Source organism: Siphateles boraxobius, unplaced genomic scaffold (genome assembly GCF_051911475.1).
Source record: "Siphateles boraxobius isolate OS27281-9 unplaced genomic scaffold, OSU_SipBor_1 86, whole genome shotgun sequence".
In the NCBI taxonomy this organism is placed as follows: domain Eukaryota; kingdom Metazoa; phylum Chordata; class Actinopteri; order Cypriniformes; family Leuciscidae; genus Siphateles; species Siphateles boraxobius.
This window is the reverse complement of record NW_027509215.1, coordinates 4,062,461-4,077,556: the sequence shown is the minus strand read 5'-3', so window position 1 is coordinate 4,077,556 and position 15,096 is coordinate 4,062,461. Positions and strand designations below refer to the sequence as shown.

The 15,096-nt window shown below is 37.2% G+C and overlaps 1 protein-coding gene across 3 annotated transcripts in view; it reads right to left on the bottom strand.

Annotated features, from left to right (window-relative positions):
* ephb1 (EPH receptor B1) overlaps nt 1-15,096 on the bottom strand; it is a 267,402-nt gene that overhangs the window by 152,262 nt on the left and 100,044 nt on the right. For 2 of the 3 annotated variants that reach the window (XM_077221927.1, XM_077221929.1), the window contains exon 3: nt 6,759-7,440. In XM_077221927.1, the coding sequence (XP_077078042.1) occupies nt 6,759-7,440 (682 nt within the window). The remainder of the gene's footprint in view (nt 1-6,758; nt 7,441-15,096) is intronic. The other variant, XM_077221928.1, reaches the window with a different exon arrangement.

Below are 15,096 nucleotides of genomic sequence, written 5' to 3'. Positions count from 1 at the left end.
GATAGATCGAATGATAGAACGATGGAAAGATAAATAGATGGATGGATGGATGGATGGATGGATGAGTCCAGAAGTCCAACATCTTAGAAAAGTAAGATTACACCTCTCCTCAATTTAAGAACAACCCTCCAGCCTTCAGGATGAGCAAGAGTACTAGTGATGTTGCCATATCAAACACTAATAAATAGTGTTTTCGTATAAGTGGGCGTACAGAATCACATGAACAGATGATTTCACAGCAGCTAAAAGCTCAAAGGTTCCACTTTAAAGTCTCTGTTAAAAGGTATCTAGTGTTCTTACAGAACGCACGGTCAGAGTTTATCCTCCCTCAACATGAAGCCAAAAAGCTCTCTCTCCATCACAGCAAAGCGAGTGAAGAGCTCTTCTGTTTTTATAGCTTTGTGTACATGGTGTAAACATGAAGATCACAGAGATGGAGCCGTGACACTTCTGAGCGGCAGTGCCGAGGGGAGGGTTTGTTTGTGCTCTTCAAATGTGTAATTAACCAGCATTAAAACACACTCACTTTTCATACCGCTGTGTCCTTGATGACTTTTGAGAGAGCAAAGGGAAAACGAGAGACAGAGACAAACAGAGGAAGGAGAGAGAGAGAGAGAGGGAGAAAGAGAGAGACGGATAAACAGAGCAGAGGTCATATAGCCACTGCAAAGTTTTGAAAGTGAGAAGCACATATATTAATAAAGGGGTAAATCCCCTGAGTCGTTTAAGAAAAAAATATATATAAAAAATAAAATACCATAAAATTCCACAAACATGTAGCGTAATGACTAAACTTTTGAAACATCATCTCATTCAAATACAAATTACAAATATTAAAACCTAAGTAAAGCATTTTAATATATTTACAAACAAAATGTTTATAACATAACCAAAACCAGACCAAAATATGTTTGTAAAATGTACTACGACATAACTGCAGTCAAAAGACTGAATTTAGTACGCTGTAAACTGCAGTATTATAGTTATTAGGTTTTTTTTTTTTCAATGGAAACTTTAAACTTTTTTTTTTAAAACAAACTCAAATCAAAAATTAAAGAAAATACCAATATATATATAATTATTATGTAGGTACACTATTGTTATTGGGGTTTTTTTAATGAAAACTTTAGGAATGCTGAATAAAAATAATAAACATGCTAAAACATGCTAAATATTGATAACTTAAAATTAAGTTGATATTATCCATGGTTTTATTGAGCATAAACTTTAGTCTTGAAAAAAATGTAATTGAAAAACATTAGATGTTAGAAAAACATTAGAAAATTAGACAAAATTTCAAAAGCCCATAAGAAGCCATAAACCATAAAACTTAAATTAAAATTAAAACATAAATTATTTTACAATCAAAGCCAATTCAAAATATTATTAAATAACTAACATTGTACATAAATACAACTAAAATAACTGTTTGAGGTTTAATGGTCCCAGATAAAGCGCAGGAAATGAGAAATTGACAGAAATGGGTGGATGATTTTTTTTATTTATTTTTATCTGATTATAGAATGTGGTTATCACTTCCCTAAATAGCACCATGTGTGTGTGCATGTATTTACTTATACAATAATATTCGATGTGTATTCCTATTCCGAGAGCTGGAGACAGAAAGAAACACACAGATTGGATGTTTGTTTTGGCCCTGTTCTAGAGAGAGAGAGAGAGAGAGAAGCAGGAGTAGAAATTACTGTCTGCCACAGTTCTCCTCATTTCGGTCCAAACACACACACACACACACACAGACACAGACACAGACACAGACACACATACACACACACACACACACACACACACACACACACACACACACACACACACACACACACACACACACACACACACACACACACACACACACACACACACACACACACACACACACACACACACACTGTTCAGAAGAGTTTGGTTCTCTAAACGGCATTTGATGTACAATTATAAAATAAAAAATAAGGACATCTGTGATTGCAGGCTGTTAATGAAGGTGGACCAGGTCACAAATTAGAAATCTAGCTTTAGTTACGATATTCGACAAAGGTCAAAATAATATTATACTGCATTTACAGACATTATACACACGGGATTAGATTTCTAAGGACACTTGAGTTATCAGAACAAAACAGTAGGTGATTTGTTCTGTGATAAACACAGAATTCAAAATCACAAAGTACGTCGGTGAAACACCAATTTACCAAGCGCCTCCTTTAGAAATGAGACGACTCAAATTCAGAAGAACCGAACAGCAGCTATCCTCTGTTTGCTCCCAAATGTTGGCAGTTGCCATCAGAAAACCATCATCTACACAAATCTGCATCCTCAACACACGGCCCCCATCTGCTCGTGCTTGTTGTGGGTCATTCGGTGGGATTTTTGAGAGGGGAAGAGGGTTCTTCTCTCTGGGAAAAGCATGGTGGATCATCTCGCATGCTGGAACGCTTTGGAACGTGGAACGCTGATTGGACCACACGGTCTAAAAGGTGTAAACAAACTTCAACTAGATGAGTGGGATCTTCCAGATGTCCAAAACATGAGCTGTTTATTGTATGTAATCGTATCAGTGTGTGAGTGTGTGTAGGGGTTTGCTTCTGTACTCAATGACTAGCAGGAGTGTGTTTGTTTATGCATGTTTTAACGGAGCTCTGCTGTGTTTGCCTATGCCTGATTGAGCATGTATACAGAGCCGTAGGTGTGTGTTTATGTAACAATGCGAGTGCTTTTCAATGGCCTTTTGTGTGTGTGTATATTGAGCTGAAGTTGCATGCATGCATGTTTTGCGTGTTAATTTGTCTGTGTCGAACTGTTCAATGTGAATGTAAAGTGTTGTTACTTTAATTTATGTAAAAAAAAAAAAAAAGAATAATAATATCACATATAGAAAATAAAATAAATGCAGATACACTACCGTGGACTGGAGTAATGGTGCAGAAAATCACAATAAACAATTATATTTTTAAATATATTAAATTAGAACAGTGTTTTTTTAAAGATTGTTATAATTTTTCACTTTTTTTTTTTAAACGCATTAGATACATTTTAATGTCTCCATGAAATACATAAAAATCATACTGACCCCAAACTTTTGATCTGTAGTGTATATAAAATCTAACTGAACCAAAACTATGCCATATGTACAATGAAAACAACAGTCACTTCTTGGGAAAATGGCCCAAAAAATAAAAAAGGAACGGAACGCAAGTAAGCCAGTAGGAGAGCAAATGTGTAATTAAATTTTTTTTTTTTTTTTAATGTGTATATATACCAATATTTTTGGTAAATGTGTATCTGTCTTAGTTTACATCTTCCTAACAAAAAAATTAAATAAATTCCACCTCAAGCAAGCATATAGATGTTTGCATCATTTTAAAATCAAATGTTGCTTACATCCGGATTTTTTTTTATGCAATAGCCCAAACCCAAAATTAGCATAAAAATACATGGATAGAAAAGCAGCTTATGTCTACAGTATATGTATGTTTTCATATTTGCCTACGAGTGTGCATATAGCTGTATGGGTTTTTATAAGCCTATAACTGTGTGCATTTGTGTACCGTATGTTTGTGTTTACAGTGCGAGTGTTTGTATAGTATTTATGTGTATTTACATAAACAAATTGCATGTGTATTTATATACACATACAAAATACTTTCACAGAGGAAAGTGTTTTGCATGTGCATTTAAAGCTATACGTGAGTGTGTGTGTTTGTATAGAGCTGTCTGCTCTCTCCAGGTGTGTGTCAGGTCAGACAGCTCTTGCGGTGAGTGTATCTCTGTTCAATTCCGCAGCTTGTGAGGGGTCGTCCGGCCTCTCACCCCTCTGTCAGAGCGCTGGAGACACATCGGCAGAATATAGAGCCAGATCTGCACCCAATCACTTTCACTGCAGAACCAAAACTGAGCCGAGCCAACACAACACGGCCTCTCTGTGCTGAGTGCTGTGGTTAATGGGGGAGGTTATTTTATTAATATGCTGATTTTACTCCGGGTGACAGCCATCATTTCTCACCCTCGGGGTGAGATCTAATCCGACTCTCACACAGATATGTGGACATATACACAGTGATTATTCATGACTCCCTCCGAGCAGGGTCAAAATAACAAACCCATGCTGTGCATTTAGATAGATAGAGTGAACAAGGGAAATGAGAGAAAAATAGATAAACCTTCCTGGAGACACCTTGGCTGTGTTCTAAACATACTACTCATACTATTTTTGCAGTAACTTTGTGCAAAGTATCAAATGTTTTATATGCATGGGAAACCTGGATGACCCACTTTCTTTTTACTAAAAAGCACAGTATAAACGGCACACTGGATATCTCAGAATGTCTCAATTTCACTGCCACAAGTCACTTTCTTAGTAATTTTTTGGTCCTGTTTTCCATTAAAAATATCTAAACATTCTTAAATCATGATGCATTTAGTTTTGTTCCAAAAGAACATATGTGTCGTTTCTTGATAAATTAAGTCAGTTTTATGTTTATGGAAAGAAAATCTACCAGTGGGCTTAAAATAAACCTGCTTTTGCGGGGTTTTTTTTTTGTTTGTTGTTTTGTTCGTACCTCATAGGCCATTTATTTTTCTTGTTTTAAGCATAAACCACATAATTTTGATACATTTTTCAGAAAACAAACTTAATATCGTCATTTTCATACTAGAAAATAAGACAAAAAGTAATACAATTACTTTGCAGTACACCAAATGCCCCATAAGTAATAGCAATGGTGGTTTTTAACATATTTCTTGACTTAGGCCTACTATTTAATCAAAGTGCCAAAATTGAACAAATGTGCACACAATTTTGAATTGAAAAGCAATCAATTCATATTTATTTCTAATGATCAAAAATTAAATATGATCCTAATGAGGTCATCTGACAAGCATAATGAGGTCATGTGACAATGTGGCATACTATTGTTCAGTTTTACAAACTAGTTTTACAACAAAAAAACAGTAGGCAGCACAAAGTGTGTAATGTGACTATGTAGTCAGTAGTATGCTGTAATCCCTTCCAAGACACAAAGCTGCTCAGACTTCCTTTGAGACACATTTATAATAGCTCAGATACCTTCATTAACCCAAAAGACCAATTACTCTAATCAACCTCTAATCACCCTCTCCAGGTCCACATCGACCAATGAAAGCAGGGTGGGAAGCTTTGGAACCAGACGGCCATCAACAAAAACAGACTAATGAACATTAAAGGAATACTTATTACCCCAGGTTGCCTGTGCTGGTAAAATCAACCCTGGGGAATTTATGGAAACTTTATAAGAATGTAATGCGTATGTGCATGTTCAGACTGCAATATATTACCCCATCAAAAGCCTTTATGGGAACTCACAGATCAAAGCGGCAGTAATTAGTGGTGACTTGCTGTGTGCGAAATCGTTAATCCGCTAACAGACTGGCTTTTAAAAACCGCGGCCACATCTAGATGACAGACTTTACACCAGACACCAACACCTTGCAAAACCTCAACCATCTTTAATCTTTAAACTTTAAATCTAAGTTTATGACAACTTTATCACTCCTTCTAGATCACCAAGCATTCCATAAGACATCCGACACCGTATCCTAACCAGGCACAACCATGACACATTTCCAGCATCGACTTTATCATTTTTCCGTCACTTTCAGCAATAGTTGGTACACCTATATTATTTTTAATTTATATATATATATATATATATATATATATATATATACTGTGTATATAAAAGATAGGATAAGAGAGCCTATAGTTGAGGAGTCTGCAGTCTGAAACAGGTCTTAAACAGGGTCTATATGGACATCATGACCATGATAAGAAGACCTTGCCTGAGGATGTCAACAAACTCAACAAAGCTGGCACCTGTGCATGTGTGTTTTTATGTGTAGAGGCACCTGTGGTCCTCAAAGTTGGCCATACCACACTAAGTGGCATATCTGTTTATTGATCAAGACAGATAGCTGTCAATCAATCTTATCGTCTCTCTACACGTTTGGTCCTGAGGGAGTCAATATGGAACTGGCCTTGAGTGAAGGCCAAATCGGTCAATTGCAGACCTTGAGAGAACAATATGATTATGTGTGTGAGTGTGTTTCTGTGTGTCAGTGTCCACATGAAAAGAGAGGGGCTAAATATAGACAAGAATGAAAAACGTGTGCATCATTCAACCCAACATCAACACGACATTCTGCTCTCTTTCAAACTCTCAAACACACGTGCACATCGCCATATAAATCCAGAATAAATCTGCTCAAACTCATAACCTGTTGCTCAGAAATCTTCTCAAATATTCACAAATCTGCACATATCTCTCAACTCAATCTAGAGGAAGTTCATTAGTCAAAGCTACTGAAGAACTTTCTAGAGCTAAAGCTCATGAAAAAAGACCAGCTTAGTCACTGAGTTACCAGCAAATGTTGGGTTTTGGTTGTCCCCACTTATCAACTAGCTTAACCAGCAAGTTGTCTTTAGTCAGCCTGCTCACTAATAAAATGTATTGTTGGTAAATATCATGGCTATACTGTACTTGTACAGCTCTAAACCAACATAAACCTAGGATAAAATGGAAATTCATAAAGTTTAAAGTCTTTTGAACAAAGATAAATCTTGTCAGTTACAAAAGCTAATAAAGATACCAAAGACTATCCTTTGCTTTCCACCAACTGAAAAAGATCCATTAAAAACACTTCTAAATAAATCAATAAACATACTTATATGAACCAAAGATGAACACTACTGGAACCCAAACTCTTACCTCGACAGACGTTCCCGTTATCCGGCTCAAATCCCGCCTTGCAGGTGCAGCTCCCAATCGGAACCATCCAGTCCCCATCGCCATTACAGTACAACTTAATGGGTACGTCTACTTCCTCAGAGTTCGGGATGCACATTCCGCGAGCGATCACCAGCGAGGTGCTCTCTGCCCCGGTCAGGGTCTCTGGAAAGATTGCAAAGTTCTGCACCACGCTGGGGCATTTCTTAAAAAACACACGCACGGACAGCAGGGACATGCACGCACCATAGTCCTGGAACGCCAGATAAAAGCCATTTTTCGAGAGTGGACCGAAGCTCCGCACCTCCGTGTTCACTTTCATCAACCTACCACCAAAATCCACCTGTGAGAAGCTCTCGTCCGCCGCAATGGTGTCCACCTTCAAATACGGAGCCTCCATCCAGAACGCCCCACCTTTGGTGGCGATGACGGAGTCCGTCTCGTAGTAGTACAGGTTAAAGGTCTCCTTACAGGACCCGGGCACTCGTGGGATGCTGCTGCAGTCTCGGACGGTGAAACGCATCTCCACGTAAATGCGCTGAGCACCGCGCCGAGCGATGAAGGTGGTGAGCAGCCAGTTGTTCTGGTTGGACTCGAAGACGTTGCACACCTGGTACGTTCGGATGGTGTTGAGGTTTTCGTCGTAGCCGCTTACTTCCTCCCACTGGAAAAGAAAAACAATAGAAGGTTAAGCACAACAGAAAGAAAAATGGCAGATGACCGTACATAACTGAAACTCATGGTTCTTTATTCAGGCTATCACTATGCCTTTTTGGCAGTTTGATAAAAGTCAAGCCCAACGATTGACAAAATGGAAAATTCATTTTTGGGAAATGTTTGGGAAGTGTGACTTATTTACTTATTTAATAAGAACTTATTCATAACATACAAAAACAAATTGTCTTCACTTACTGATCTAATGACGTAACGAACAAATCAGTGAACAAATCTGAATGAACTGATTCAAATAATTCTAGTCACTTGGTAAATACATTATACACAGTAATGTGCATTTTAGCACCCAGATAACTTTCCATTTTCAGGTCAATGGTGTGAAAAAGAACCTTATTTCTCATCTTTATTCCACTTCAACAGGCACCTCTTGCAATTTTAAGATGAAATATCACAGCTGGTCCATTTGATGCTATTGATGTGGAACCGTGGCCTGAACTCCGACAGGTTTCTGCCTTTCATAAAATATTGATACAAATTGAGTTCCCAGAAACCTCTCTAACACTATATTCCGCACCCAAAAAACCATCTAAAAGCTTTTAAACACTACATCAATTTGAAACTTTTTTTTTTTCCCTCTCTGAAATGATGAACCCTTTATGGCCTCTATTTCCGAGTTTCAGATCACAAAACCTGTCTCCCTAATCACCTGAGGAAGGAGGAAGCCGCTGCCATCTGCTTCGGTCCAGGCCAAGTGCGGCCAGCCACTTACCATTACAATATTACCATATTATAAAATGTGATGCGTAACAAATTTGAGATTATGTGCTATCGAATTACAATTAGAAGTAAGTGGAGCAGTATATGGCTGCCCTCCTGCAACCCTGATAAAAAAAAAGCATTGGCTGATAGTGAAACATGGCACAGACAGAAAAAAAGAGAGAGATAAAGTGCAGCCATTGACTTTAGACTGCTGTTGCAGCCAGTTCTGCTGATAGTTGTGGATATTATAGTCTAAAGAAACTGGGCCGAACGGCATGATAACAACCCAAAAAACACACCGCCAAGATGACAACTGCCTTGCTGAGGAACCTGAAGGTGAAGGTGATGGAGTGGCCAAGTATGTCTCCAGACCTGAACCCTATTGAGCACCTGTGGGGCATCCTCAAGTGGAAGGTGGTCATGTGTCTAACATCTAGCAGCTCCGTGATGTCATTATGGAGGAGTGGAAGAGGATCCCAGCAACAACCTGTGCAGCTCTGGAGAACTCCATGCCTAGGAGGATTAAGGCAATGCTAGATGGCAATGGTGCTCACACAAAATATTGACACTTAGGACACAGTTTTGACATGTTCACTTTGACATCATTCACTTTTGTTGCCAGCTATTTTGTCAATAATGGCTGTATGTATGGGTTACACTTTAGGTTTTAGTTAACAATAGTTCATTAATTAAGTTAATATGGACTAAGAATTAACATTACCTCTACACCATGTATTAATCATAATTCATTTCAACATTTACAATTACATTATTTAAATCAAATGTTGTATTTGTTAACATTTGTTACTGCACTGAGAACTAACATGAACAAAATTTTGTTGTTTTTTAAAGTTTTGCAATATTTTGAAAACTACTGCAATAAGAGAATAGATAAAATGTTCATTCTCCCCAAAATGAAAAATCTGTCATCATTTACTCAGCCTCATCTCATTCCTTCATCTTCACATAGATTATGTGAATAGAAAACGTGAATGAGATTAGACATCTGTAGCTGAGGGCAAGACTTTCAAATTATTAATAGTCAACTTTTTGGTCATTGTATGGCCTTAGAAGACTTTCATGATAATTTTTAGGTCCTTTTTGGAGATTGGGGGCCACTGTATGGAAAAAAAGCAGCATCAACATTCAACCTACCAACCTAACATGTCCTTTTGGGTTCTATACGAAAAAGAGTCACACAGGACTGAAACTAGGATGAGTAAATCATTTTAAAATGTTCATTTTAACCATAGCTGTCCAAACATACGATCCATGCGGTTAAAAGCCTGATTCTTTAATACTGATCCAATCCCTCGGTCCCAGCGGTGGACAGCTGTGAGGTAAAAGTAGGGTCATGTTGCCCATACGCGATTGCTTAGTGCTTGAACCATTCAGTTCACCGCTAAAGCTGGATAACAGGCATACCACTGCACGGCCCTGTGGGTAATCTCTAACTTTTAACAGAGCAGGTTGACCGATTGAACCATCCTACACTATCCCAGAATTCCGTTGAGTTGGCGCAGCCGTGGGAGAGGGAAACAAATACAAGGTTTGTAAGTGGACTCTTGAGGGCTGTAAACTTATGGTATCGGTACGGGAAGTGTGTGTGTACCTGTGTGGGCACTGTTTGTTTTGACTAAGTGTGCGTGGCTTCTGGAGGGTTGCTCACTCGTGGACCCTCACCGGATAAAATTCTGATCCAATGGGCTATCAGCATGCGTGTACACCTTTGCTGCATGTTTGTGTGCTTTATGAAAGCAGAAACAGAGAAAAGGAGAATTCGAGAAAATCTAATCTGAACAGTGATGGATCAGCGTCTGTGTGGCAGTTTGAAACCCAGGAGGAAAAATCAATGCGTGAAGTGTTGGCAAAACAGTATAATCTCTCCAGTATGTGACGCAAAGTTAAACACAGCTGAAAAAAATCTAAAATATAATGTTCACCTGAAAATGAAACTTTGTCTCTTTTCATTATTTACTGACGTCATTCCAAACCTGGCTTTCTTTCTTCCGAGAAACACAAACAAGCAAAAAAAGCAAAAAAAAAGTTGACTCATTTCTATGCAATTACAATGAATATGGACTGGAATGCCATAAAAGCATCATAAAAGTGTCCCATTTGACATTATATACAAGTCTTCTGAAATCATATGATAGATTTTTGAGAGTATTTTGTGACCAAAATGTTAGTTTCCAGCAAGCTGTTAATCACTGCAGACGGTCAGCGAGTTGAGAAACATTTCAGTCCAATTCATCAACAAATCATTCATTGAAAAGATCTGGTTCAAAAGAATGATTTGTTCACAAACTGGACATTGATCCTTCTCTCATGAAATGGGCACAGGGAGCTAAGAGAGCTTAAATTTCAGTCTATTCTTCTCACAAAGACTTGGAATAGTATATGAGTCATACTTGATGCTCTTTCATCGTTTTTGAAACTTGAAAATGCTCCGGTCCACGTTCACTTAAATTGCATGGAAAAGAGCCACCAGTTACATCGTTCAAAACTTCTTTTGGGAGAAAGAAAGTCAGTCATGAAGGTTTGAAATGACATGAGAGGGAGTAAATGATGTCAGACATTTCATTTTGGGGTGAAAAATCCCTTTTAATGTTAAAATAATATTAAGTAGACTTAAGTTTAATTTAATAAAGCAGGAAAAGAACAAATAATAAAAAAAGCAATCATAAAAAGCCATCTGTAGCTGACTCGTTCATTCAAGCAATCCCACTTCACTAGAATTAATTCCATTCTTCTTGTAATGCCTCTTGCATGATTCATATTTGTTAAATGTAAGATTAATGTGAGCAGGCACCCACGGGATAAATGTAACTTCCTACACAACACTACGGTTCGATAACTAATTTTGAGGAAACAAGATAAAAAGCAAAAACACAGTTTCTCAAAATACAGTCCTCCGGAACAGTGCAGTTTCCATTTCATGACAAATCTGTCACGATTTTTTTCACAGCAATTTCATATCTCCATGTTTAATTATACATTCTGTTATTTTACCTCTTTTGATTGCATCAGGTTGAACTGTTCTTTCTGGTAATTTAAAGAGACGTGACTGTCAGACAAAAACTCCGCCCTCCCGTTTATGCTTTCCATCTTTAAAAGACAACATGAAATAAAAATGGACCCCTTCTGCTTCCTTAATAACTGCCTTTAGTCTTATTGTGCACAATGTATCAGTTATTTGAATAGATTCATAATGTTTTCATAATATTGCATAATCAAGAAAATAATGTGCGTTATATATATATTTTTTTTTTATATATATATATATATATATATATATATATATATATATATATATATATATATATATATATATATATAATTCCCCAGCTGTAAGGCAACAAAAGCCTTAAGCATTTGAAAGACAATTTTGTATAAAGGAGCATGCTGTTTTGCACAGTATTCTCTCTAGATATTAGTCAAATTACTTATATTGGAAAGACTGGCTTATACCTTTGATTTTGTGGAGAATGAAGTTTAAGTTTGTAATGGCCGTGTCCGATATCCTGGCTTTGTCAATTGTGCAACACCAAATCTCCTTTTATGAATACAATAAATTTCAGTCAAATTTTAATCAAATTCATATCATTTTCTTCATTTAGTCAAGCAAGTCACAAGTCCTTACAGTCACATAACTGCCGTGCAAATTCCACGTTGTCTTTAAACACAGTAGAAGAGGGAGTGTATCATCACCTCCTAAGAGCTGGCAGAGCTGGAAGGCATTGTTCTGGAGGAGAAGGAGGGATGAGAGCGAAAAGAGAGAGTTGGGACTGGTGTGGAGGGGTGGGAGTGTAACATAGCTGGCATGATGAATGAGTTTACAGAGATCCTGGGCACAAATGAAAGCCCCTTTTTTTCTTCTGACTGCCAAAGCAACTCCCCACCCCTCCACCCCCACACCCCTGTAATGATGATTTATCTGTATTAGATGGACCCGTCCAATCTGGCACGGCACTGCCATTAATACAGCAGGGCGCTGGGCCCGTCCCTCCCCAGCCTGGTCTAGGGACGCTTGTCTCTCTGTCTGCCGAAATGACCACAATCACTCAACCCGACTCACGCCACAGGCTACGGCAGACAGAGCCGAGTACCAGCTCATATATCACATTACGAACTGTGTTATACCATCAGAGATTTGCACATAATATCATGAGCATGCATGCATTAATATGCACTCTCACATTAACACTAACACTAACACGGTGTCATAATTGATATGGACATTAAACTTAATGTAAAGTTATCTTTAGAATTATACACACACACACACATACACGCACGCACACACACTTGCGCGCAACAATCCCCGTGCAACCATTCCCGTTTGGGGTTACTATGATGTTTTGTAATGATACGAATGAAAAGACAATTATTATGTTAAAAGATTTCTAATTCATATAAATGTGTGTTTTTTGTTTGTTTTTTTTACTTTCTATTCATCAATAAATCTTAGGGGGAAAAATGTATCACAGTTTCAAAAGTCAAAAGTCTTTATCTTTAAAGATAATTTAAAGTCAAACTGCAGATAATAAGATAAAGTCAAAACAATACAATCTCTTTGAGTGACTTAATGACTTTCGAGTGGGTAAATGAGAAAAAAAAGCAATAACCGCAGAAAATTTAGATCCACAATTCCCTCAAGTTCTCATTCTGCTATATACAGTAGTAGACGAAAACAGTATATGACAAAAAAATTCAGAATTCACAGTACTCATAAAAGAGTAGGCAAAAAGTACCCGGACGACCTACTACTTCCAGACAGATTCTGAAGTGTGCATATGATTGACACTTTACTATCCCATAAGGACACGGGAGAGGATTTGTGAATAGCATTGAAGCAACGCAACTAATGCTGGTAGGGTAACATGATAGTGACAACATGGCGAATGTAGGACATCCAGAATACAAAATAAGTACCTACTCAAGAGAGTATGCGATTTTGGACACAGCCAGTGTCAGTGACATTGCAGGTCACTAAAATGATGAAATACAACAAATCAAGATCACCGGAAGAGAGAGAAAGAGACTCAGCTGATAATGATGTATCATAATTCATTACTTTTAACACAGTTTAACAGATTTCCAACATTTCCAACATACACACATTCACAGAACACACACACAACAACAACTTCCCTCCACAAGGCTGTGGAGGGCACACAAATAAACAGCGAGAAAGAGGTCGACAGAAATGGCAATTTGAGGATTCACAATCTCAGACTGTCTATAAAATGGTGATGAAGTCATTAAAACTGTCCAGTGTGCAGGACAAAAGTAAAATTGTTTTGAAGCCCTCTGGCTTGGACCATAATGATCATGCTCATAAACTCCCGGACTGCACGCTTTCATCAGCACGGATCTCAACTAGAGCCGACCGTTTCTCTGCCTGGGATTTACAGGTCTGCATGCTCAGACCCTGGAGGGGTCACAAATATATCAGAGAGAAAGATGTGGAAATACATTCTCCACTTTAACAGATTTAATTTGGGGACCTTCATTATACTGTGTAGTTCATGCTACACCACTGAGTAAATTTCCCCTCAGGGATCTATAAAGTATATGTAACTGTTATGGGTGAGAACTGGACCTGTTGTCAAACCAACACATTAATCTCCAGACACAGTCAGAGAGGACAGAACATTAAGCACATGGATTGAGTTAGCCGTGCACTTCGATTTGAATGCATAGTTAAAAACTATGAAAGATGGAAGGCCAACAAATGTATACAATATGGATTATTTATGGAGTTTAGAAAGGTATTTTAAAGCTGATCTAGGCTACTCAGAATTCCAGTCAAGATCCTGTTTGAGAAATTAGATCCATACACTACAAGATACTCTCAAGGAGCAACTCACTTTTTTGTTGTTTCGTTCCTCTGTTTGAACACTTTTGTTTTCTCTGTACCACTTTGCAATGTATGAAAACTTTGAACTAATTTTTCCATGAACACTGGAACATTATTTCTCTGGCATCAAATTAGGATAGAAATATGGTAGCAGCATCAAACCTGAAAAAAAGTTACAAAAACTACAATATCTGTAATTATATATACACATATTTTGCAATATTAACACAATACACCACAAGTCAATATAATAAAAAACAGCAATAATCATTTAAAAAAAGATTAATATTAAAATATTTAATACAATTATTAGTTAGTATATATATATATATATATATATATATATATATATATATATATATATATATAAACATATATAAAACACATTTAAATTAAGAAACAACGAAAATGTAATTGTATTGTAAAAAATGTATTGTAATTATACATACAAATATTTATCAATATTAAAATAATACATCACATTGAGTAGATTTTTTTATATTATATGTTTCATATATGTTTGTTTATATATATAATAAAACTAAAAATTTAATTAACATTCATATTTTAAAATATTTATTTAATTAAAAAAGACAACATGTTGCAGATGGACTCCTGTGAACACTAATTAGTCTACAAATCAATTACAGAAGAGAAATACACTTTCTAGGAGAGGGTGTTGGATAAAAAGGACATACAAAAATCCTCTTAGTAACAGTCACTTTTTTCCCCTGATATTTTTGCCAGTTTTTTTATATTGACTCTGTAGGGCAATGATGAGAAGAAAATGGGATCGGGAAATTATGCAACCAAGTCTTGAACTCCCATTTCCCACTTGAGCGTCACGACTCGATATGTCAAAGCACAGGCACTAAGAGCTAGGGCCCCAACCTTGTCACTTTCAGAAAGGCACACGAGGTTTAAAACAAAAAAGAGGAAAAGAAAAAGCAGCAGCAAAACATAGGTATTCCATCATCCGTCACGGTAGCAATAATGGAACTCTCCAGGACCCCAACATCCATT